Raw genomic sequence first — 22687 nt, 5'->3', positions numbered from 1 at the left:
GACATGTACTACCTATGTGACCCAGGGCAACTGATTTGATTTCTGTTTGCCCTGGTTTCTTCATTTGTTAAATGGAGATAATAATAGTCTGTAGCCCCCTCCCCCATGGATTGTTGGGAGGATCCAATGAGATTGTATTTGTAAAGAGCTCAATAGAGTACCTGGCATATTTATAAACACTATATAAATTTTAGTTTTTATTCCTAAGGAAGGAGTTGAGTTGGGTTCTCTAGTCAGAGAGCAAAAGCTATAGGACCCAGAAAGGACCTTGGGGACTCACCAAGCGATGGAAGATGTCTGTCACTTTCACCTGGGAGAAGTTGGGTGTCTTTATCTCCGGCTTCTGGTGGGTCTTGGCTAAAAATATAAAAATCAAAAATTGGTCAGATGGAGGACACCAAAGAGAAAAGCCATAATTGGTCTAATTTATCATTCTCCCATCAAGTGACATAAAGAGAAACACATTTTTCCTTCCCATTAAGACTTTCTAGATTAAACACTCTCCTCTTGCCTCGATCCCAAGATTCATATCACCATAGGTTAGGACATCTAATCATCCCTCTCCCCAAGAAACACACAGAGCAGAAACACCACCCCAGAAGATACAAGAAAAAGAGACCTTTCTTTATCACTTATTTTCACTTTATTTCTATAATCTGGCTTCTCTTGGATCCCGGGTAACACTGATTTACTCCTCTCCAGTTAAAAGTCACACTCCAACTTTTACAAAGAGAGAGAAAAGGTAGACCTTAGTTGGGTACTTAGCCAACTAAATGGGGAGTCCCAGGTCAACTAGAACATTGCATTTCTAGACCTCATTTTCCCCATCTATAAAGATCTAAGGTCCCAGTAGTTCAGAGGTAGGGAAGCTTTTTTTCTGCCAAGAGCCATTTGAATATTTATAAAATCATTCTTGAGCTATATTTGGTCAAACATTTAATTAATTCAGTCCTAAAAAGCTACCAGATTTACTGAATTTTAACTCCCACCTGCAATTGCCTTAGCAATGTCAAATTAATATGACCAAGGGTTGGAGGTTCTTCACCCCTGCTCTAGGATCTAGTTCTATGGGTTAATGATAATCTGTGTTTTAAAAATTACAAAATATTCTATTCTCTATTGTAAATGTGCTAACAAGAACACTGTGCAGTCCTATTTTGCCTCTATATGAATAGAAGAATAAAGTGAGGAGCAGAAAGAACCCCAGGCTGAGAATGAAGACATCTTGGCTTTGGTCTCACTGACTCCCTGGGTAATATTAGCAAGTGGCTTCTTGCCCTTGCTGAATCTTTTTCCCCTTGGTCGTTCTCTGAGCTGTGAGGTCATCAAGAAAGATGTGAACAAGAATCCAAGAAAGGACTATATTCTGACAAAGGACTCATTTCTAAAATACACAGATAACTGAGTCAAATTTTCAAAAGAAACAAGCCATTCTCCAATTAACAAATGGTCAAAGGATATGCAAAGGCAAATTACAGATGAAGAAATCAAAGCGATCCATAGTCATATGAAAAATTGCTCTAAATCATTACTTATTAGAGAAATTCAAATTAAAGCATCTCTGAGGTACCACCTCACACCTCTCAGACTAGACAATATAACCAGAAAGGACAATGATCAATGTTGGAAGGGATGTGGGAAATCTGGGACACTAATACATTGTTGGTGGAGCTGTGAACTCATCCAACTTTTCAAGAGAGCAATTTGGAATTATATCCAAAGGGCAACAAAAATGTGCATACCCTTTGATCCAGCAATACCACTACTGGGTCTATACCCTAAAGAGATTATGAAAAAGGGTAAAAACATCACTTGTAAAAATATATTCATAGCAGTCCTGTTTGTAGTGGCAAACAATTGGAAATTAATTGATTGTCCTTCAATTGGGGAATGGCTTAACAAACTGTGGTATATGTATGTCATGGAATACTATTGTTCTATTAGAAACCAGGAGGGATGGGAATTCAGGGGAAGCCTGGAGGGATTTGCATGAACTGATGCTGGGCGAGATGAGCTGAAGAGAAGAACATTGTACACCCTAACAGCAACATGGGGGTGATGATGAACCTTGATGGATTTGCTCATTCCATCAGTGTAACAATCAGGGACAATTTTGGGCTATCTGCCATGGAGAATGCCATCTGTATCCAGAGAAAGAATTGTGGAGTTTGAACAAAGACCAAAGACTATTACCTTTAATTTAGGGGGAAAACCCCATTAACTTATTATGTAATTTTGCCATCTCTTATACTTTATTTTTCTTTCTTAAGGATATGGTTTCTCTCTCATCACATTCAACTTAGATCAATGTATACCATGGAAACAATGTAAAGACTAACAGATTGCCTTCTGTGGGGGTTGGGGGGGCAAGAATAGGGGCAAAAATTGTAAAACTCAAAATAAATAAAATCTTTCTAAAAAAAAAAAGAAAGGACTTAAAACCTCACCTAAGTCTAAGCGCCTCAATTTACAGAGGCCCAGAGAGAGGCAGTAATTTGCCCAGTTAGAGAGATAAGTGGTAGCAGAACAAGGAGCTACACCCAAGGTCCCAATTTCAAATCCCATGACTGTCTCTTTGAAATAGATGAGGAAGATGAATTATTAACAAGTTGCTTCCCTTATCTGTAGTAGGAGGGAAATGGATCTCTCAGGTTCTCCACAGTGCTTGAGAGATGCAAGGGGTCACTGCTCATCTCTCTCCGTAGCTCCATTCAAGTAGCATTCTCTCCTTTCCCTCCCCTTCCACCATCCAAGGGAACCAACTGCACACACCACCCTTCCCCAATATGACCCTGGCCCATAGTCCCCACTCACGGTGGACGTCAGGGGCTTCAGAAGTCTCAAAGAAGTCATCCTCATGGTCTATCTCTGAGTACTTGGCCAGGGAGCGTCTGTGAGCCAGGGACACGACCTCCTGCAGCAGGTCCATTTTTCGGAGGACACGGCAGACTGCATGGAGTCGAAGGGCTTCTTCATGATTCATCATAGCCTTCCGCAGGTGTGCCTTTGCTGGGGAGGCTCAGAGGAGTTAGAGATGCCCGACCCCCTCATTCTGAAGAACTAGTGAGGTTTAGAGAGGGGAGGAGGCTCTCACATGGCCACCAGCTAGCAAAACAGAATCCAAGTCTCCTAAATTCAAGCCTATTCAAAAACTTTTATTAAGCACCTACCGTTTGCAGAGCAGTGTGCTCAGTACTGGGGCAGATGGAAAATGTAAATAAACCATAATCTTGTCTTTGTGGAACTTAGAATTTAGTGGGTAAACTCATTAATTTGCATCATGGCTGGAAGATATTAGGTAGCTAGTGACCCAGTGAGCTTAGGGTCAGAAATACCTGAATTCTAATCCAGCCTCAGATACTTCTAGCTGCGTGACTCTGGGCAAATCACATCCCCACTGTCTGCCTCAGTTTCCCCATCTGTAAAATGGTGATAAAATGGACACTTACTTCCCAGACTTGTTATGAAGATCAAATGAGATATCTGAAAAGCACACTGTTATATAAGTGCTATATATATGCTAGTTACTATTATTATTAGTGTTATAAAAATTTAATAAATACATATTTATTGTTCTTTCATAGTGGAGATAAAACTCATGCCAGGATAATTATAATCCAAAAAATACCTCTGCTTATTTCTTAAGGCTATGTAAGACTATGATATAATATATATATGTATATATACTATATGTTATATGAGGATATAGACCATGCCATATGATTTATATAAGCTATAAAAATAAAAAAGCTGCCATTTCTATAGTACTTTAAGGATTACAAAGTGCTTGCCTTTTGAGGTAAATGGTTTGGTAATAAAAACCCTAATTTACAGCTAAAGAAACAGGTTCTTAGAGGTAACTACTCAAGGCAGGATTCAACCAAATCCCTCATTTTCTAGAGCACAGAATATTAGTCAGAAGTGACTTCAAAGGAGTTCTTGTTAGGATACCCCCTAGGAGACCCACTATGGACAATGCTATCTCCATCCAGAGGAAGAAAAAACAAAACAAAATCCTTTAGAATCTGAATGAACACTATATTCACTTTTTTTTATTTTTTTATTTTTGGCAAGGCAAATGGGGTTAAGTGGCTTGCCCAAGGCCACACAGCTAGGTAATTATTAAGTGTCCGAGACTGGATTTAAACCCAGATACTCCTGACTCCAGGGCCGGTGCTTTATCCACTGTGCCACCTAGCCGCCCCTTCACTTTTTAAAAAATTACTCTTCTGTATTTCTTTCCTATCTCATGGTTCTTTGTTTTCCCTTAATCCTAATTCCTCATGCCAAAATGACTAATCTGTAAACTTGTTAACCAAAAATGTACAACCTGACTGCTCACTGCTGAGGGGAGGAAGGGTGGGAAAGGAGGATGGGAGGAAATTATATAACTTAAAAATATGCATATGCGTGTGAATGAATGTTGAAAAAATTGTCATTGGAAAAATAAATAATTAGAAAATAATTGAAATTGGAAATTTGTAATTTGAAAAAATAAAATATTAATTGATAAAAAAGGAAATATACAAATATACTACCAAAAAAATTGTCAGCCAGCTTTCTCTTGAAGATTTTTGGAAATGGGGAAACTTAGTACAGCCTAAGACAATCCATTCAGCATTTGGACAGCTCTAAGGACCCAGTAGATAGAACATAGACCTGGAATCAGGAAGACTCCTCTTTCTGAGTTCAAATCTGCCTTCAGACACTGACTAAATGATCCAGGACAAGTGACTTAAATTCCTTTGTCTCGGGTTCCTCATCTGTAAAATGAACTGGAAAAGGAAATGGCAAATCACTCAAATATTTTTGCCAAAAAAACCTCAAATGGAATCACAAAGAGTTGGATGTAACTGAAAAACAAAATATTTTAAAAATTATTCCTTCTGAGGAGCCAATGGATCTCTCCCCACAATTTCTCCAACTGCCTTTAATGTTATCTTCTAGGGTCAAGAAGAGTAAGTCTAATCCCTCTTACAAACAGCCTTCAATCAATCAACAAGCATTCCTTAATTCCTTAATCTACTACTACTACTACTACTACTACTACTACTACTACTACTACTACATATCAGCAACTGTGCCAAAGTAATGGAGATAAAATAAGCTGTACCCACTGGAAAGAGTTTTAGTATAATTTCAAACATTCTAATATTCCAGTTTCAAATACCAGAACATAGCTATCATGCCTCCCTCTCTTAAGTCTTCCTTTCTTCAGGTTAAACATCTACAGTCACTTCAATCAATCTTCATTTAGTCTGGAGAGGTAGGTATATCAGCCAGTGAGTCAACCAACATTTGTTAAGTATTATTAAATATTTCCTCTAGTGGCACTAGGATGTCCTGCCCTCAAAGAGCTTATAGTCTATCAGAAGAGATAACCTGAAAATAACCATGTAAAAACAAGATAGACTACTAGCTAGATATACACATATTTTATACATTATATATATATATATATATATATATATATAATATACATGTATATCTCAATAGAGGGAAGACAGACAGTATTAAGGGGGCTTTTTGAAGAAGGTGAGACTTTAACTGAGATTTGAAGGAATCCAAGGAAAATAGCAGGAAGAGATGATGAGGACAAAATCAGAGAAAATGTCTGAGATTAGAACAGAGGGTGTTTTAAAGGCTCTGCCTCCATTCAGGAAGCCAATGTCACCAGATTACAGAGTATGTAGAGGGAAGAAAGGAATAAGAAGACTGGGAAGGTAGGAAGGGGTCAAGTTATAAGGGGCTTTAAAAGCCAAAGAAAAGATTTTAGATTTGATCCTGGAGTCATTAAGGAGCCTTTGGGTTGAGTGGATGAGATGGATACACTTGCATTTTAGGAAGATAACCGAATGGAGAGTATCGATTAGAGTGGGAAGAGACTTAGGCAGAGACATCAATGAGCAGTTTCTTGTAACAGTCTCAGTGCAGCTGAATTAGGGCCTGCACCAGGGAGGTACCAAAGTCACAGGAGATTAGGGAGTGCTTGTGAGACATATCACAAAAGTAAAATTGAAGGTCTTGACCACTGACTAGGGATGATGAGAGAGTGAGGAATCAAAGATGACAGCTAGATTTTGAGCCTGTAGGCCTGGAAGATGGTGTTGCCCTCAAGAGTATTAGGAAAATTTAGGGGGAAAGTTAATGAATTCCTTTTTGGACAAGTTGTGTCACCTGCCCCAGATGACATAGATACTATGTGGGCAGAACTGGGATTGCAAGTCAGATATTCAGATCCCAAATTCAAAGCCTCTCTCCACTAAACCATGCAGTCTCCCTTCTTGAGAGCCAGGACTGTGTATTTTCTGTCTTTTATCCCTAACACCAAGTATGGCACCTGGCAAACAGTAGGAGTTTAATAAATGTTTGTGGAGTTGGATCATGTCCTTCACATTCTCTCTTCTCCAACCAACATCAACTCCAAGTCTGGAATGGCCCCCTTCTTTCTCCTTCCCTTCTCCAATTCCCATTTCTTCAAAGTCAGAGATGCTCAATGAAGCCCACCTGAACTCCTACTCTTGAGAGGATCTTTCTCTTCCCCAAATCTCTGCACTGATTACATGTCCTGCCATGTGAGTGTATTAGGGGCGAGGGGAGGGGAGGAGGGAGGTCTTCCCTGCGTGGCAGGCACCTTCCCTGCTGGGCATGGCATGCTGGCTCTAATCTCTGCTGGGTCAACAAAGACATTAATTAGGTGCAGGGCCTTGGACTGGGGGAGTGGCGACCTTGTCAACAAGCGGGTGGGGGTGGGGGTGCTGTGACCAAGTAGTTTAGCGAAGTAGGGAACTGAGTAAAGATTGGCTCCGTCCAGACTGGAAGATTTCTGGGAGTGGGGGGGCAGGGAAGAGAACTGCCCACTCGGTAAGCCAGGACAGGCACTCCAGAGAGAGTTGTCGCCCCACCCAAACACAGGAATTACATTCCCTGAGAAACCGCCAAGTAACATCTTCAGGGTCTTGGGGGTGAGATACGTGAGGGATTCAGCTGGACTGGGGGGAAGGAACCAGAGACCAGATCTGCAGATCCCAGGCTAGAGGAGCCAGGCAGGAGAGAGGACTAGTGTTAGGATGATTGTATTTAAAGATAAAAATATATGACATATAGTATATAATAATAAATAATAATGTAATAATATATTATTACAAATAATAAAGCATTTCTTTGGCAGTAATGAAAAGCTGTATTATTTCATTTAATCCTCAGAACAATACTAGGAATACTATTATTCCCATTTTACAGTGGGGAAACTGAGGGTAGGTTAAGTGACTTGCACAAGGTCACACAGCTATGAAGTGTCCGAGGCCATAATTGAATCCAGGTCCTCCTGAGAGCCACCAACCAACGTGCAATGACTTAGAGATTATCTAAGCCAAACCCCTCATGCGATTTGCCCAAAGTCACAGTAAGGGTCGGTAAGAGGCAAAGTCAGCACTTGAACTCAGAGTTTTTAACATTCCTCTCCCCTAATCCAGTAATGTTCCCATCACACTATATAACCTGACCAGGCTAGACTCAATCAGTATCCTGTGTCTTTACAATTTTGCCCAAGTTTTGTCAACTTGCATTAAGAGATTCCTCATGTTTTAAATAGCTGTTTGTCTCTCTAAACAGCAAACTCTAAGCTGAAGGAGCTCTAAGAGTGAGGGAAGGGGAATAGGAAGAAAGATGGGAGCCAAGGCACCACCCTCAATCTCCCTGAGCTGGGGCTCATGGGTCCTTTCCTCCAGTCCTTGGGGACCCTTTACCTAGTTTCCTCCGCTCCTCTGAGTCCTGAAGGAGAACAGGCAGCGAAGGGCCCTCTGGCACTGTGACATGGAATTGGAGAAAAGCTTTCTCATATTTGGGAAGCTCAGAGTCTGCTACCACTGCCAAGAGAAGAGGAACAGGGAAAAAGGCTGAGCCATCTATGACGAGAGATGACGTACCACTCTGCTCAGGTTAGGAACACAAACCTTCCCTATTGATCCTATGAGTCCCCTCCTCCAGAAAGCTCTCCCTGATCAATCATCCTTGTCTTGTTCAGTTTACTCTAGGATTCCAAATGTCCTCAATATTTATAACTCAACTTCTAAAACAGATTTTAAAAATGATCATTTAGTCTAGAGGTTCTAAACCCAGGGTCCATCAACTACCCTCCCCCAAGGAATCCATGAACTTGAACAGGAAAAAAATTCACATCTTTATTTCAATACAATTGGTTTCCTTTCTGATTCAATGAATTATAGCTGTACCTATATAAATATAGATATAGATACATTTGAAAACATTATTCTGGAAGGGATCCATAGTTTCACCAGACCAACAAAGGGTCACAACACAAAAATGTTAAGTCTAATATCCTCATTAAGCAGAGGCAGAAAGGGGGATGGAGGAGAATGCTATGTATGCACGTGTGTGTGTGTGTGTGTGTGTGTGTGTGTGTGTGTGTGTGTGTAACTGGTAAAGCAGAGGGGCCACATTTCCTCATTTCTTTACAATCTAGCCTATCCCAACATTAAATCTTGGTCTCCCTAACAATACCCAGGATAGGGAAAGATTTGGCAGATTCTTCTGAAACAAATCACAAAGATGCTGGTGATGAAGAAGAAAGGAATCTTCTCCTAGCAGGCCACTCCTCTTAGCCATGCCTGGACACTCCCCAATACTCACACAATAGTAGGACACGGGACTCTCACTTCTTTTGGGGGACCTAGACACTGGGAGAGATCTCTTTGCTATAGCTAATCTCTCCTCAGTCTGCACAACAAATAAACTGCCCAAGAGGTGACAGTGTCAACAAAGCAATGTAGCTCACAGAGAGGGTGGTTATTACAACAAATGAGCCAGATAAAGGCGACAGTAATTTTTTTTTAAAAGGAGCCAAACAAGCAGAAGAGATAACAGTGCCAATAAAGGAACTGAGCACCAGGGGAGCAGAGACATTGTTAACAAGCAGGCAGAGGTCAAAGGAGTCAGGAAGAGGGGGGTTATGTACAAGCCGTCATAGAAATCATAACTGAAGCAGCGCACGTGTCCAACCTCAAGCAACGGCAAGGGTCAAAGGAAGTGTATGGGAGAAAGGACAGTCAACATGTATTGAAGCTAGCTTCCCTCTGGACTTGGGAAGGGGGTGGGAAGGGAGGAGAAGGGAAGCCCTCGAGGCCAGGACCAGACTGGGCATTTACTCACCAGGCCCATCACAGAGGGCAATGGCAGCATAGTAGTGGGACAGACCTCTGAAGTGTTTGGCTTTGACATTCACCATGGTGGTCCAGGAGAAGGGGACGTAGTCTCTGACAGGTGGTTGGATCATGGTCTGGTACACAAGGGAATACACGTCCTCCACCTGTCAGCAGTGGTATTGTAAGTACAGACCATCCAAGGACCTCCCAAACCACCTACAACCCCTGCCTCCTGGCTCCATGGAGGAGCCAGACCATTCACTTCCCTTATTCTTCCTCCCTGGGTTTGCCCCTCTCAGTTTCTCCCCCAACCTCTATCTCTTTCTTCCCCCCCCCCCCATTCAATTCCTGATAATGTGTCTTCATCCCTTCCTCCAATCCTCTCTCTGAACCTTTTTCTTCCATCTACTTTTGTCCCTTTCATTCCTCTGTTTATGACCTTCAATCTTCTCCCTTCACTTGCCTATCACCTCCTATAATTCTGCATCTCCTCTGGTCTCCACTTTCTAAATTCACCCACTTTCTTTTCTATTATTCCATCAATTCTTCTGTCTTTATATCTGTTCTTCTCCTCAATCTTCACTTCTTCTCCATCTACTTCTGTCACTTCCATTCCTCTGTTTATGCCTTTCAATCTTCTCCCTTCACCAATCCATCACCACTTATAACCCTTAACCTTCTAAAATCTCCTTTCTAAATTCATGTTTCCTTTTCCACTGTTTCATCATCTGTCTTTCCTATTTGTTCTCCCTTTGCCAATTTATTCTCCTATCCCTTATGCCTCTTTCCTTTCATTTACTCCAGTCACCTACATCCCTTCACACCTCTTTTCCTTTTCTTCATATAGTCCAGACTCTTGCATTACCATACACTTCTCACAATTTTCTCCCAACTTCTACTCATCTTGTGAATCTTTGTCTGTTACTGTCTTATTCTCCATTTCTTCTTATCTCCTTGTATCTATCACCTTGAGTATCCTTTCACCCATTCCTTCCTTTATCCCCATCCTCCATTTAACACCTGTCTCTTCTCCCATTCTACCACCTCTTTCTGTCATCTATATCTCTTTCTAATTTCTTCCATCTATTCTTCTTTCCCTGCCCTCATTCCTTTTCTGCCATGAGAGTAAAAACCTAAAATCCCTACATGAAGGAGGGACCCACATACAGACACTCTCTCTCTCTCTCTCTCTCTCTCTCTCTCTCTCTCTCTCTCTCTCCCTCCCTCCCTCCCTCTCTCTCTCTCTTCAATTCTATGATTTAGCTGTGGAAGCAAAGAAATTAGAACTATGACAAAAGAAGTGAGCTAAAGAGAAATAGCAAGACATGTAAATACAGAAGGAGGTAAAGAAACAGATGGACAAAAAGAACAAGAGAGATGGGGTGAGAGGCAGAGAGCTATGATGTTGAAGCTTAGCTGTAAAAAGCATCTTATAACACTTTCTTGGCCTATTCCTGGCCACCTGCAAAAAGGGTAGAAAGCTCAAGTTATGGAGAATAAGGGGAAAGATTCTTTCATGATCTAATCTCATTCCAAAGAGCTAATTGTATTGAGAGTCCTTTCATCTGTCTTTTTCCAAACTTGGTGGCAGCCTGGACATGGTGCTGAATCTGATATTGAGAAGATCTGAGTTTAAATTCAGCCTCAGATACTCACTACCTATGTAACCTTGGGCAAATCATTTAACCTCTCTTTACCTTAGTTTCCTCATCTGCAAAATGAAAATAATAGTGCCTGCCCTCTAGAGTTGTAAACCTTATGAATGTAAACCAGATGAATGAAAACCTTATGAATGTAAAGCCATATGAATACAAGTTATTATTTGGATCCTGGACATCAATCTCTTCCCATCATTCCAGTCTCCTTAAGCTCTCTATGTGCAGCCTTTGTCTTGTCTATAAATGGCCAATGCCTCAACTAAGGCACTACCCACTATTGCCAGTCATAAAGCTACAATTAAAAGGGATCAGAGGCAGTGTCACACATTGAAAAAGAGTACTGAGTTTTACATGTAACTCAGGAAAAATAAAATACTGTAGTTAGAGTTAAAGGATCCAAGGTCATATTCCATTTCTCTCCTGTGTGACTTGAATAATTTTTTTCTCTAGGCCTCCCTATAAAATGAGGCAGTTAGACTGGATTATCTCTAAAATCACTTCCAGCCCTAAATCTATAAATTTATGAGCTAGTAGTTCCAGTTCTTTCAACTTACAGTCATTAAAAACTAAGGCCAGTGTCACCTGGGCAAGACAGTACTTGAGCCCCAGTCACCTCCTTTCAGAGGTGCAAAGCTTCTCGGACACCATCTAGTCCAAAACCTATCTAGACAGGAATTTCCATACTATAATAACCCTAACAAGTAGTCATGCAGTCTTATTTCAAGACTTCCAAGAAGGGAACAGGTTTCAATAGGGCTCTCCACTCTCTATGATCCCAGTGTCCTCTGACTCCAAGGATGATATTCTTATCATTGCATTATTTTCCATTTGTAGATTGTTTATTTAACTGTCTTTATTTGGATCTTTCGGTTTATCATGACTGAAGTTAACACTAGGGAAAATTGGGGGCAGAGCCAAGATGGCAACAGGAGGGGATCATCGATTAGGGGCTCTCTCTCAAAACTTATTAAACTAAGGACTCTAACCAAATTTTCAAAAATCAGAATCCACAGAAGGATCCAGTGAGGCAGTTCTCCACCCAAGGTAACCTGGAAAAGAGTGGAAAGGCTCCGCTCCCTGGGGTTGGAGGGGTAGCCCAGCAGAGCAAAGGAACTTCAGCCTCCCAGAGGCAGCCCTAGGGCATGGCAGTTTCCTGACCTACACTCAGGGAGCACCGGGCACAACTTGGAAGATCTGCGGGGGTCTCTCTGCTGGAGCAAGTGTGTGAAGCCAAGCCTTCAGGGCACTCAGCAGAGTGGCCACGGCAGTCCAGATACAGGAACTGGAAGCAGAAGCCTGCCAGTAAGCAGGAGCCCCCAGGGCATGAGTGCTGAACCTAGGAAGGGGAATGGAGAGAGACTGCCCAGTTTTGTCCTCTGTCCCTGGAACAGGACTCTGGGGCTCTGATCACATTCAGATCCTGATCACAGCCTAGGACCCCCACAGAACAGCAGGGCCCCCAACCTCAGCCCCATGGCAGAGGGGTGCACTTGTGATCATTCACAGACCAGGAGGGAAGACAGAGCCTCACATACAGAGATCCTTGTGTGGGGGGGGTGTCCCAATAATACTCAAAAGCTAAGGAAGCACCTCCAAAACCAGGCACAGGCTAGGGAAATGAGTAAGCAGAGAAAAAAAAAGAGGAACACCATTGAGAAATACATTGCCTGTGATCCCAAGAAGGATCAAAACACTCAATCTGAAGATGAGGAAGTACAAGCTCCTGCATCTAAAGACTCCAAGAAAAACAGAAATTGGGCTCAGGCTATGACAGAGCTCAAAAAAGACTGAAAATCAAGTAAGGGAGATAGAAGAAAAATTGGGAAAAGAAATGAGAGAGATGCAGGAAAAACATGAAAATGAAGTCAGCAGTTCAGTCAAGGAGATCCAAAAAAATGCTGAAGAAAACAACGTGTTAAAAACCAGCTTAGGTCAAATGGATAAAACAGTTCAAAAAATTATTGAGGAGAAGAATGCTTTAAAAAGCAAAAATGGCCAGATGGAAAAAGAAATAAGCTCTCTGAGGAAAAAAAAATCCTTCAGATGTAGAATGGAACTGAGGGAGGCTGCTGATTTTATGAGAAATCAGGACACAATACTTCAAAACCAAAAGAATGAAAAATTAGAAGAAAATGTAAAACATCTCATTGAAAAAACAACTGATATGGAAAACAGATTTAGGAAAGATAATCTAAAATTTATTGAAATACCTGAAAGTCATGATAAGGAAAACAGCCTTGACATCATTTTCAAAGAATTACTACAAGAAAATTGCCCTGATATCCTAGAAGGAGAGGGCAAAATAGAAATTGAGAGAATCCACCAATCTCCCCAGGAAAGAGATCCAAAAAAATCAACCCCCAGGAATATTATAGCCAAGTTCCAGAACTTCCGGGACACAATTCAAATATCGTAGAACTTCAGTCAGGATCACACAGGACTTAGCAGCAACTACATTAAAAGCTCGTAAGGTTTGGAATATAATATTCCAGAATGTAAAAGAGCTTGGAATGCAACCGAGAATCAACTACCCAGCAAAACTGAATGTCCTGTTCCAGGGAAAAAGATAGACTCTCAATGAACCAGGGGTATTTCAAATGTTCCTGTTGGAATGGCCAGAGCTAAACAGAAGGTTTGATCTTCAAATACAGGTCTCAGGTGAAGCATAGAGTGGAAGAGAAGGGGGAAATATGAGGGACTTAAGGAGGATGAACTGCATGTATTCCTGTATAGAAAAATGACACTGATAATACTCATATGAACCTTCTCATTTAATAAAGCAGGTAGAAGGAGCTTTTATAGATGAAGCACAGGAGAGAGCTGAATTTGAAGATATAATGTGGTGTAAAAATGGAGTCAATAGATAAAAGGGAAAATGTAATGGGAGAGAAAAAAAGGAGAGGAGGAATAGGCTAAGATATTTCATATAATAGGATTTTTTTATTACAATGAGCTATTGCAATGATATGGAAGAGGGGAATGCAAGGGGGAATGAGGGAACCTTCACTCTCATCAGAGGTGGCTAAGAGAGGAAACAGCATATATACTCAATGGAGTATAGACATCTGGAGTAAGAAGGAGAAAAAGGGGACAGGGGGAAAGGGGGAGGGAATGTGAGTGATGGAGGAGAAGATGGACCATGGGGGGAGAGTGGTCAGATATAGCACATTTTCTTTTTTACTTCTTGCAAGGGTCTGGGATTGGATGGCCTGTCTGGGACCATAGGGCTGGGTGGATGCTGGGCCTAAGGGGTAGTACATAGGCTCAGGGCCTCTTGGTCCCAGGGCCGGGGATCTGTCTGCTGTGCCACTCAGCTACCCTACAGCAGAGACAGAGTGAAAGGAGAGAGAAAATATAGTATATGGTAGTGGAGAAGTACGAATGGAGGGAATTACGATCAGCAATAGCAATGGTGGAAAAATATGGAAGTGACTTTTGTGATGGACTTATAAAGAATGTGATCCACCTGTGATAGAGCTGGAGGTGTTGGAACACAAACTGAAGCACATTTTTATTATTATTATTATTTTGGGGGGGTTGCAGGGCAAATGGGGCTGGGTGGCTTGCCTGGGGCCACATAGCTGGGTGATTGTTAGGTGTCTGAGGCCGGATTTGGACCCAGGCGCTCCTGGCTCCAGGGCTGGTGCTCTGTCTACCACCTGGCTACCCCTACTACTACTACTACTACTACTACTACTACTACTACTACTACTACTACTACTATCATTATTATTATTGTTATTGTTGCTATTATTACTATTTTATTTTATTTTGGGTCTTTTTTTTGGTTTTTGCAGGACAATGGGGTTGGGGCGGCTTGCCCGGGGTCACATAGCTGGGTGATTATTGGGTGTCTGGGGCCAGATTTGGGCTCAGGTGCTCCTGGCTCCAGGGCCAGTGCTCCATCCACTGTGCCACCTGGCCACACCTATAATAATAATTAATAATTATCATTATCATTATTATTTAATTTTAATTGTTTCTCTCTCCTTTACATTATCGCTCATGCAGGTCTATATTTTTTTGGGGGTATTATGTTTACTCTTAAACAAGAATATTTTAGTAATGTATAAAAAACATTATTTGTACAAAATAAGAATAAATAAATTAAAAACAATAAAAAACACTAGGGAAAATTATACTTATTTTTACTTTTTTTTCTACTCAAAGCCAATGACTTACATTAAACCCCAAGGAACTATGCAGCTAGAGTATTGGGCTTGAAATCAGGGAAGACCTAGATTCAGACATCTCCTTTGGAATTTACTGACTTTGTGACCTAAGACAACTCTATATGATTTACTTACTGAGTAAGACAACTATAATCTGAATTAATGCAAGGAGTTTCCAAATGAAGATCTCCCTATAGTGACCAAATTAAAAATCCTTCAAATAATATTTATTTTCTAACAGTCCCTAATGACCAGGTCCAGAAGAGTATTCACACAGGGACAATCCAATAATCAGAGGATGACCATGAACATACTAGTGGGGTCTAACTTAGAAACAGGACCACTAAATTTACATAAGAATTCCTGTGGACTGCATGTAAACTTAGAAAACTACATATTAAGATTATGTGTTCCACTGTACTTTTATTTACCTTGTTAAATATTTCCCAATTACATTTTAATCTTCCATACACACTCAGGAGTTGTTGTGGGCAGTTTAGCCATGTTTGACACAATAACACCTGTAATTGATGAGGTAATGGATAACATGACCAGGAAGAACAATTTGAAAATTGAAAATTCAGTAGTTGGGCTGGGTCTTGATCAGTGATAGTTGATCAGGGTTATTGCTAGCAATAGTTGATCAAGGCTAGGAATAGATAATCCAGGTTATTGCTAGGAAGAACAATTAGCAAAGAGATTTAAGATTAAAAATGTCTTTTAGACAATAAAAGTATAGTAAGAACAGTTGACCATAGTTTTTCCTGAGTAACATTAGATCACATTTTCCACATCAGCCGTTCTAAATCTTTCTCAATTTCATAGCCTTCCTTCCCTGAATTCTCTCACTATACATAGCTTTGAGAAAATGTTTACCAAAAACAAAGCCATCTGTTGGAGCTCCCTCAGCCTCCCTGCTTTATAACTCAAAACCCCTATGCACCTTCAAGCATTCTCTCCTCTTTTACTCCAGTCTCTGAAAATGAAGTGGTCTTTCTAGTCAAGGTCTTGTTTGTGCTCTTTATCCCATCCCATCCTGTGTCTTTCAAGAGCTTGCCCCTTCAACCAATACCTTTCATTTTCCTTTTCTGTTGGCTCCTCTTATGTCTACAAACATAATCAAATGTCCTTCATCCTCAGAAAACCCACCCTCAATGAAGCCATCCACTTAAATTATCTTCCTTTTTCCTTTTATTGTCAAACACTTAGAAAGAATCATCTATATTTGTGTCTTCCCTTCCCCCTCTCTCGTTAATCCCTGGCAATCTAACTTCCAGTCTTACCACTTAACTAAAGTCATACTTCCCAAGTTTACCAATCATCTGTTTATTACTAAATCCAATAGGCTGTTTTTAGTCTTTATCCTTCTTGACTTCTCTATAGCAGCTGACACTCCTGGCCTCCTTATATTCTTAAGCATTCTTTCCTCTCTTGCGGTCCCATGACACCATTTTCTCCTGTTTTTCCTCCCACCTGCCTGACCACGGCTTCCCAGTATCTTTGGCTGCTTCATCCCACCATGGTATCCTAAATCTGTATGCACAAAAAAATTGTATACTGGGCATTCTTCTCTCTCTACATTCTACTTTCTTGGCAATCTCAGCAACTTTCATGGTTTCCATTATTATTTTGACAAATAATATTCCAACATAAATATGAATAAAATATAAACCTTCCAGATTTATATATCCTGTCCATTTCTTCTATCCTCACCTCCACATAACTAGCATCACTAACTTCTTCCAGAATATCTTTATTGAATGTCCCAAAATATAAAACATCATTTTCTCATTAAACTTGACCTCCCTCCAAATTTGCTTATTTGTGGCCAGGGTACCATTACCCTCCCAATCACCCAAGTGATTTTTTAATTTCAGTCCTCCTTGATTCTTTTTATTTTGGCTTTTTTGCAAGGCAATGGGGTTCAGTATCTTTGACTCTTTCTTCCTGCCCCCTCCTATCCCATTCCCCATTCAACTGGTCTTTGAGTCTAATTGATTCTACCTCCATAGTTTCTCTCACATTCATTCCTCTCTCTACTTTCCACTTAGAAACCACCCTTGTTCAGATTCTCATTATCACTTGTCCAGACTTCCATAACAGCCTCCCAACTGGCTTCCTTGCCCCAAGTCTCTCATCTCTGATCCATTCCCCATCCAACTGTCATATTTCTCTTCTGTTGAAAAACCTTAAATGGTTTCTAAATTCTTCTAGAATAAAATATTCCTTAACCTAGACTCCACAATCAGGCTCCAACTGACCTTCCCAGAATTATCTCACCTTACCTCTTTTCACCCACTTTATATTTCAATCAAATCACTGACAAAACTAACTGTCCAATCCAATGATCTTTTCTCAGTCTTCATCCTTCTTGTCTTTTCAGTTTTTGATACAGTTGATCATCCTGATTGCCTTGAGACCTTCTTCTCTTTCAGTTTCCTGGTTCTCCTCCTACCCACTTGACTCCTTGACTAGATCTTCAGGTAGATCCTGCCCACTAAAGGTGGATGCCCCCTTTGACAAATCTCTCCTGGGTCCTCTTTTCTTCTCCATCTCTACTGTTTCATCTGGTGATCTCATTCACTCCCAAAATTTCAATTGTCATTTCTATGCTAATATTCTCAAATTTACTCTACTAATCTCCAGACTCAAATCTCCTGCTGCCTATTAGACATCTCAAACTGGATGCCTCACTGACATCTTAAATTCACTACATCCAAATTGAACTCATTATCTTTCCTACCAAATCCTGATCCCCTTTAAACTTCCCTATCATTCATTGTCAAGGGACCACCATCCTTTCAGTTCCCCCAGCTCATAACCTGAGTATCTTCCTTGACTTTTCACTATCTCTCACCCCACTCCAATATTCAATTCTATCAAGTCTACCTTCATAAAAATCTCCCATCTATGCCCCATTCTCTCCTCTAGCACTACCATCATCCTGGTACAGGCCTTCATCCCTACTCCAATAGTCCAATGGTTGCCACAAGAGTTTCCTCACTTCCAACTATTCTCACTCAACTCCCAAAAGGATCTTCTTTAAAGTACAAATCTGACCATGTCAGACTTCCTACTCAGTAACCTCCAGTGGCTCCCTACACTTCCAGGATCAAACATAAGATCTTTTTTGTCATTCTAGGCTTCCTAGCCCCTGCCTAGCTTCTTCTTGCTGCTTATACTCAACCATCAACCCTGTGATTCAGTGAAACCAGCCTCCTGGCTCTTCCTTGCACAAAATGCCCAGTCTCTAGGGCATATTCACTGGCTCTTCCCATGCCTGGAGCACTCTCCTTCCCTGCGCCTCCTAACTAGAATCCTACAGACTAGAAGAGGGCTTTCCCATTCTCCATGAACTCTAAAACCTTCCTCCCTTGCTTATCTCCAATTCATCCTATCTCTAGCTTGTCTGTACAAAGTTGTTTTCATGTTGTCTGCCTCATTAGGCCATGAGCTCTGGAGCAGGGGCTGTGTTGTGCCTTTCTTTATATCTCCAGGACTTAGCAAAGTGACTAGTATGAAGTAGGTGCTCAATAAATGCCCACTGACTTTCCCTACACTTGCCATTCCATCAAGCTCGTACACAACTGTGCACAATTTCCTCCATGCTGTGTTCCTTAGTTTGTCTCTCAGAAGTGTGAACCTTCCAAGACTCAATTTCATTTGAGGAAATTGAGGATCAGAGTGGAGAATAAACTTGCCCCAGGTCACTAGATAAGAAGTGGCAGTGCTGGGATTTAAATCAAGGTCCTCAGATACAGGGGGTAGCTCCCGCTTCAAAGACTGCCTCATCTCCCCTCCCCCTCGGAGCAACCAACCATTGGCTCAGTCCGTCCTCAAGAACTTGAGGCACGAAAGTAAGTGGTCAGTGAGGGGCATACCTGGGCTGCTTCTTGGGCAAGTCTCATCTGGCAGAGAGGTTCTCGGGGGGTCCCAGACAGGGTGAGCTGCTCAAAGACGCACTCTTGAACCTGAGCAGTCATGAGTCGAACCAACATGGAGAGAGAAGCCACACTCATGTCCAAGCTTGGTGCATTAGAGAAGTTTTCCTTCAGGTAGTTAAAAGCACCTGTGAGAGAAAAGAACACCATTTAGGAAGGGGTCCCCTCTAGATTCCACAAAATTCCTTCTCTCCCCTTGGGTCCAACTGTGGGAGGACACCTTGAGCTGTAGCATCAGGAAGTGAGCAACTCTTTCCTTGTACTCTTCCTACTGAGAATACCAGCCAGACTCTCTCTGACTCTGAGATTGTCTGGAGGCAGCAGATCCAATCTGAAAAAGGTCCAGTCTCTGACAGGCCCCTCATACTTTAGGATAGTGGAGTATGTTGACGGGAAAGGGAGGCATCAAAACGAGACTGTATTCTGGCACAGCAGTCAGTCTCTAATCAGTCTGGTGAGCCGGGAGGCATATTCTGTATGCCTCATGTCTGAGAGCCTATGGGGCAAGCCTCATGGTTGGACTGTTCTTCAAGCCCTGGAGTCAACAGCATCACAAGGTCATTGCAGTTTCAGCTGTGGTCAAGAAACCTTGATACCAGGAAGATCAAAACAAGACCAGCTCCTTCCCATCTGCCCATTCTCTATTCCAACCCAATATTTAGTCTTGCCCTCACCTGCTCACCACCTAGATCCTGTACCTATTCACTGCACCAGAGATCATCCCAACTGAGTTTATTATCTTTACACACTGGCTCCCCTATAGACAGAGTTTTTGTTTTGTTCTGTTTTAATTATATATTATAACTCTCTCAACCATGAAAGTTGGCTCCCTTACCCCATATTACAAAGGTTAAAACAAAAATACATGCACATTAGTCCCTATCATATGCCGATATACTGCTTGTTCCTAAGAAGCTCCAGCAAGACATGATTTGGTTATTCAAACCCTATCTCTAGCCTATCTCAAGGGAATGGGGAGACCTACCTGCTGCTCTCTGGAAGGCCTCAATGGCACAGTCAATGCCTGTCCGGGTGCCCCGGTCCTGCCGGGCCCCAATCTGAGTATAAAGGGCACCAATGTTAAAAAGGACACTCCCCTTCTCAAAAGCCAAGGTCCTCTGGTGGGAGGGGACTCCAGTAAGGGAGTCATACCTATAGAAAGGAAGAGAAATAGAAGTCTTTGAGCCATGCTGGAGAGTTCTCCAACCAATACCTATATCCATTCACAGTACTATTGGTTCAACCATCCCTTCTTGCTCTCTTCAGGCTAATCCATGTGGACACTTTTGAGCTGTGACCACTTCACAAGTTGGCTCATGCCAAAAATTTGACTATTGTTTTCCAACTAGCATGGTAGCTGGAAGTGTAGCCAGACTTCAGGAAAATGGTAAAAAGAGGGAAGGAAGAGATCATGGTTAAATTTAGGAAGGTCTGTCACACTTGCACATCAAAATTAAGGGCAGAGATCATGTCCTATGTTCCAAACCATTTTCTGTATCTCTGAGGAAGAAGATATTAGTTCATCCCTTGCTCACCAATGGAAAAAGACTCCAAGATTTCTGTTGGGAGAAAAGAAGCGGATATCCAGGAAATAGAGCTGGTTATAGTATTCCATGAGGAGGTCCAGACCTGCCTCGTTCCTGCTAGGGGTTCGAATAGCCTATAGGAGAGAGAACCAAGACAGTTAAGTCAACAAACATTTATTCAGTGCTTATTCTATGCCAGAACTTAATTAAATAGGGAAAAGCTGCCCCTGCCCTAATGGAGTTTATCTTTCTTATGGAGACACGTTAAATTACTACATACCAACAAGTTAAACAGGTAGGATAAATTGAAGATAATCTCAGAGGGAAAGAACCAAGATTAAGGGGGAATCAAGAAAGGCCCTTGCAAAAAATAGAAATTTTAAGACCTCAAGGAAGCCAAGACAGAAGGAGGAGGGAGATTTTAGACATGGAATATTGCTAATAGAAACTTGCCAGAATTCCGCAAGGTATGAGTTATCATCCCAATTTAAGATTAGGAAACTGAGACTATGCATGGAAGCAACTGCAAATAAGACTCAGATTAGAATCTGGACCTCATGGCTCCACATCAACCATTCCAAGCAATCTCTAGCCTAGAGAAGAACTCATGGCCCTTGCCTCTAGAGTTCCTATGGTTCAAGGGAAAATGTAAGTGTCTGACCTTCAGAAGGAATTTTGATGAATGACTGAGAGAATAAAAGGTAGATGGGTGGAAGTAGGGGGTTCTGTGAGGTCCTGCTGTTCCCAGATGTCCACTCCCTGCTAGTTCATCTCTTCTTTCCTCCTTCCTGGCTACACAAGTAGGCAAGAAGTGACATTCCAATCTTTTCATTGTACAGATGGGAAAAGTGGCCCACAAGGGAGAAATAATTTGCCCACAGTCACAGATCAAGTAAGTATCAGAGACAGGGCTAAAATCAACTGACTCTCAATCTAGGTCTTTTTCCTCTATTTGACCTTAGCTTAGGAGGAGGAGGGGAGATAGAATGAGGAACTCCAAGATTTGGGGAATATTGTGTATATGTAGTATGTGTAAATGGATAAGAGCTCCAGGCCCAGCCCTTTATTCACTTGGAGCACATAATAAGCACCATAAAAATGATGGCAGTTATAGTTTAAGTGCTTAGTTTACTGGCTGACACATTGAGCTGCTACATAAATATTTACTGTTATTACTATTATTACTTGCAGAAAGAGTCACGAAAACAAAGCTCAAAGAGATCTGGGAGACAATCTAATCTAATTCCTTCATTCTTACAAATGTGGATAATGAGATCAATAGAGGTAAAGCGACCTGCCATGGGATAATCAGTCAATGAGTTGCAAAGCCAAAACTGGAACCCAGGTATGGTGATCCCTTCCACATCGTGACTTTCCCCATTGTAGTTTGAATATATTGTGGTTGGCATAAGATTTTGCAGAAGCCAGAGAGGACACACAAAGGTCAGAGATGGCACAAAGCCTACGACCAAATATTTAACCTAAATTTTACAATAACACCCCATAAAAGAAATTTAAAAATTCAAACTTCTCAAGTACAAAGGGAGAGTCAAAAAATTTTATATAGTTTCCAAATCATGGAGCATGGACCCCCTAACCTTGCATTGTGGCATAATTGTATTTTCTGATTCCAAGTTCAACTGCTTCCATCCCCCCAACATCCCCTTTGAGTTTCTTCCCCATGCCCCTCACCCTTATAGGTAAGCAAACAACACATGTTCTATTCATGGTCCATTAAGTAACTGGCCACCTGCCCACACACCTGTCTCAGGTCCATAAGCTTCTTGATCTCCACTTCATATGAGGTGCTGTCTTCACCATAGTGTTCTGAGATCATCTCCTAGGAAATGAAAGGGAAAAGGATGGTGTTCAGTTCTGAAAATCCTATCTTAGGAAAGCCATGGATAAACTGGAAAGTATCCAAAGGAAGGCACCCAGGAGGATGAAAGGCATTGATTGAAATCATGCCATAACAGGATCAGATAAAGGGACTGGGGATGCTTATCCTGGAGAATGAAAACTTTGCAGGGCATTGCAGTTATCTTCAAGAATCTAAGTCAAAATGGCAGATGGATAGAGCAACGGACTTTGAATTAGGAAGACTTAAGTTACAATCTTCTAACACTAAACAGCTGTTCAACACTGAACAAGTCAACCTCTGAACCTCAGATTCTTCATATGTAAAATAAGAGGGTTGGACTCACTGGAATTTAAGGTTGCTTCTAG

The 22687-nt window shown here is 41.4% G+C and overlaps 1 protein-coding gene across 1 annotated transcript in view; it reads right to left on the bottom strand.

The window, feature by feature from the left end:
- Window positions 1-22687, bottom strand: part of RHPN1 (rhophilin Rho GTPase binding protein 1) — a 52653-nt gene that overhangs the window by 4931 nt on the left and 25035 nt on the right. Inside the window, exons 5-12 of the mRNA XM_074202951.1 lie at window positions 22224-22301; window positions 20471-20595; window positions 19921-20087; window positions 18876-19063; window positions 9172-9328; window positions 7749-7868; window positions 2815-3009; window positions 281-357 (exon numbers count right to left, since the gene is read on the bottom strand). Of these exons, the coding sequence (XP_074059052.1) occupies window positions 281-357; window positions 2815-3009; window positions 7749-7868; window positions 9172-9328; window positions 18876-19063; window positions 19921-20087; window positions 20471-20595; window positions 22224-22301 (1107 nt within the window). The remainder of the gene's footprint in view (window positions 1-280; window positions 358-2814; window positions 3010-7748; window positions 7869-9171; window positions 9329-18875; window positions 19064-19920; window positions 20088-20470; window positions 20596-22223; window positions 22302-22687) is intronic.

The sequence above is a fragment of the Macrotis lagotis genome, chromosome X (genome assembly GCF_037893015.1).
Source record: "Macrotis lagotis isolate mMagLag1 chromosome X, bilby.v1.9.chrom.fasta, whole genome shotgun sequence".
In the NCBI taxonomy this organism is placed as follows: Eukaryota; Metazoa; Chordata; class Mammalia; order Peramelemorphia; family Peramelidae; genus Macrotis; species Macrotis lagotis.
This window is presented reverse-complemented; position numbering and strand designations above follow the sequence as displayed.